This window comes from Aegilops tauschii, chromosome 7, assembly GCF_002575655.3.
Source record: "Aegilops tauschii subsp. strangulata cultivar AL8/78 chromosome 7, Aet v6.0, whole genome shotgun sequence".
NCBI lineage: Eukaryota > Viridiplantae > Streptophyta > Magnoliopsida > Poales > Poaceae > Aegilops > Aegilops tauschii.
The window spans coordinates 527367910-527371982 of NC_053041.3; the positions used below are offsets into that span (position 1 = coordinate 527367910).

The following is a 4073-nucleotide window of genomic DNA, read 5'->3' on the forward strand; positions in this document are numbered from 1 at the left end:
GGTGGCTCGAAGATATGCTGAATTAAGCACTTTCCACACTTCGGTTTCACCGACTGAAACCAATTGGAAATTTTGATTGAACTTCAGTAGGCAACAGAACGTTGGCAAGTGCTCTTTGGTGGGACCGAATGGCCAACTCGGTGAGACCGAAAGTCTAGGGTTGAGGCAATGGCTATGTCATGGATAATTCGGTGAGACCAGATGGCAATGGATTAGTGTGACTGATTTGCTTTTTGGGTTTGGACATAGTGGAACGTGGGAAATTCTGTGAGGCTTTTGGAGCTTGATCTCTAAGCACTTGAGCAGTGAATCCATGACCACAACCTCGCTCCCTTTTGATAGTATTGGCATTCCTACAGACTCATTGTGATCTTGAATCACTTAAATATAAATGGTGTCTTCAGGCTTTGTCCAACACTTTTCCTTTGCAATTTGAGGGGTCCAAATTCACAACCCAATTGTTGTACCTAAATTGAACTTTTCCTGAAATATTCTTTTGAATAGCCAATAGTTGAATGATATATATGTTGTGATGAATTACGAAAACCATCCTTGGATTAGATGCACTTTCACATGAATGACGACGACAGCAGTGCCCCGCGTTCCAGGCTCCACCCTGCACCACCTCCACCACCTGCATGTCCACTGCGTCGACCACCACCTACGCCTCCGTCGGCCTTCTCCTTCTTGAGAGGTGCCACCTTAATTTTCCCTCGATTTGAGGTAGTGGTTTTGCTGTGTCTCCGAGTTCATCTTCCGCGCGAGCACGATCATCCGATCCTCCACCACCGCCGTCCCCGGTAGCTTTTTGTATAGGTCCATGTGGCGGCGGCGGTGAAAAAAGTCTAGAATTGGGTGGAGAGCGACGGGATGGAAGAGAAGAGTACTGAGAAAGTGGGATTTTGCCTCGAAAATAGTGTGACCACCTACAAAAGTGTGCGCTCCACCTTAGTTTTGGGTGGGCCTGGGGTGTCAAAGTCCACGTGGCTAGTGTCCGAACTGCCGCAAAGCCCCCTAGTTTGGTTCCACTTTGCGGGAAAACGGCGGTCCGGGCTGGTCCGAGGATCGATGGGGTGGCCGTTGGCTGGCTTGCAGGGTCCGGACAGTTGGGTCTGGACTAATGCAAAAGGTTTGGGGATCAGCGTTGGAGATTTTAACTTGCTTGTGCAATGTCTTGCACAACCATGTACCTTATCTACACACTCACAGTCCAAGTCCAATTTTAACTTGCTTGTACAAAATATTCGACAGAATTTCAACAAACTCCACCATGGTAAATATTCTCCAATGCCTTAAATGTGTCCATGCGTCAAACTTTCATCTACATTGAACCACCACTACTCGCAGAGTCCACACATGACTCCACTTGAAACTTTATTTCATTTTTTTCTTCGTCATAGTTAATGCTCCAGAAAATTAAAGTTCGTCACTCTAGTTGAGGCCCCAACTTCCATAGTATTCGTTCAACGACATCACGCAACAATTATAGATCTGCATGAAAGTGGAGAATTATCTTATTAGATGCCCCATATAAGAGTTAACGGAACTCAAAATTGACCGCATATATGAATTTGAAAGAACTTTTTGTTTCTCTTTAGTCACCCTGAAACAAATTCGCAGTTTTTTCATCCACCGTAATATGATTGGCCTGCCACCATCAGCCTATCAGCATCGTGCCATGGTATATATGTTCATCCTGACAAACTGTTAAGCTTTTTTGGCTGTTTGGACTGTGCCCGCAAACTGTCTGGACAACTGTCAAGCTCTTGTGAGTCACCCTGTGCATCATGAGTCACCCTCTAATGTCTTTGGTCAATCCGACTCTGTTGAACATATACCTTAAATAAATCTTGATTTTTAGTAGGATTTTGAGATTTCAAACTGCCTATCTGGAATTGGAATGCCGGATTGGGACAACACCCATACATGGAGCATATGGAATATTGACCGTCTTGATGCAAATTCCATCTATAAGACATTTGGGGCACCTTTAGATTCATTCCTCTTTTTTTTTTGCGGGAGACCTTTAGATTCATCCATAATACTAGAAAGCATACAAGAAGTTAAACGCTGATCTACGGAGACAAGAAACATGAATTGGAATGAAGCTACATATTTTTAGTTGGTGCTATATATTGTTTGGTGCAAGTTTTGACCAGCATGAACTTCGCTATGATCTACGGAGACAAGAAACATGAATTGAAATTCCAAGCTAGCGAAGAGTAATAACACAAGTTGATGGGGCCCTTTATTGATTTTTTCATAATATACATGAAAGCATACAAGAACTTAAACGCTGCAAACTAACGAGCCCACAAGGTGCAAACAGAAAGAAAAAAACTTCAAAGTTTGGGCTCCATCTTCAGATCTATGTATCACATAGAGATAACTTCAAGGGGATGCATCACCATTACCGCTGCCACCTCCCGTGCCGCCACCGCTGCCGCCGTTCTGACCACTTCCTGTACCTCCACCGTTACCATTAGCATTTGCATTCGCATATGGGTACCAGCCAGATGTCACCGCACTGGAGCCAGTACCAGTGCCGCCACCAGCTCCGTAACCGCTGGAGTCAGGGCCCGCTGCCTGTCCGCCACCGCTGCCCCCACCATTACCACCTGCGTAAGAGGTTCCACCATAACTATATCTTCCGTCGCTCGTATAGCTAGAGCTTGAGCCGTCGCCGGACCCAGCGCCATGCCCGGTGCCGCCTTCCTGCGACGCACCACCCCCGCTACCGCCCCCTCCCGCATATGCATGGGCTCCACTACTGCCACTGTAGGCATTCCCATTGCCACTCCCAGCCCCTCCACCGCTGCCGTTCACAGTCCCACCACCATTCCCCCCTCCCGAGCCTGTCCCCGTGGAGCTGGCGTATCTAACTACCCTAGCGGCGCTGGCTAACCCAATGCTCAGAAGCACAACCAAGCTAAGTGACACAAGCTTAATGGCAGCCATTGTGAGAGTGTAGCCAAGTGCTAGATGAGATCGGTTGATGGTACACCAAGGAAATGCATGGGTATTTATAGTGTTGAGGTGATCTTGCAAATGTACGTTGGAGCCGTGCTTGTGCTTGACCTCGTGGGCTCATTTTTATGTCAAGCATATCAGCTCACGATCACGCTAATCTTGTTTGACCGAGTAGGCAACGACTTGACAGCCGACAGTAAACTGGTTAATCTCCATTGTAAGCCAGCAGCTTCCTGCATCTTTGCTTCCTTCTAGGGTTACTCCATATCCATAGTGGGAGTAAACTTACATGCATGGTTATCTCTAGAACATCGTGCCATGCATATATTGACTTAAAACAAACATGTCGGATTTGACTTCAGTTAATGGATAGTTCATGTTGTGCAAAGTTAATTGGAGGGGAGCTTCCTCGAAGGAGTAGCCGATCTGCAGCATCAGGCTAATCAATGGAAAGATCTTCTGCAAGTTCCATCTGCAGCTAGAGGGACACGTACGTGCTTGAAATTAGTTAATCACGGATCAATCCGTTTATCTGTCCAAGTAACTACTCCAACAGTACAATAAGAGTACGGAAAACCGTATCATTGTAGATATATTCCAGCACGGCGACACTGCCCTCTTCATATATGCCGCTACGTGATATCACAAGGCAAAACTACCCCAGTGGGGTAAAGAAACTGTTGGATACATTAGCAATTTTCTGATTGATTTAATCCATAATAAATCATGATGAAAACAATATTAAAATCATATTGATAGCTTTACAGGTGAGTACGTACTACGCAAACATCCATGCAAACAATTAGTACGGCTAATGGCGTCTCCAAACGTCGGTCCTCAAGAAGGACATAGTATTGTCCGTCGACACGCGTCCACGGATAGTGATACCGAAGCCGGTCATCCAGCGCTCGCCGTAAACGCCTGCGATACAAACAAATTCGAACATAATCCATGCAAAAACGATGGAGTTCATTCAAACGGAAATAAGTTCGATATATTTTACATAAATCGGACGATATTCCATCCATTCAACTAATAAAACCTAAAAAAAACTAAACTGGCTTGTGGCGGACGGTGAGGTGTGGCCGGGCTGGCCGGCGGCA

At 45.9% G+C, this 4073-nt stretch overlaps 1 protein-coding gene across 1 annotated transcript; it reads right to left on the minus strand.

Annotated features, from left to right (window-relative positions):
- Positions 1–2226: 2226 nt before the first annotated feature.
- LOC141027725 (uncharacterized) lies at positions 2227–3000 on the minus strand. The gene has a single exon (XM_073504992.1). It carries the CDS (start codon positions 2956–2958, stop codon positions 2392–2394), a length of 567 nt encoding a protein of 188 aa, XP_073361093.1. The 5' UTR covers positions 2959–3000; the 3' UTR covers positions 2227–2391.
- Positions 3001–4073: the final 1073 nt, after the last annotated feature.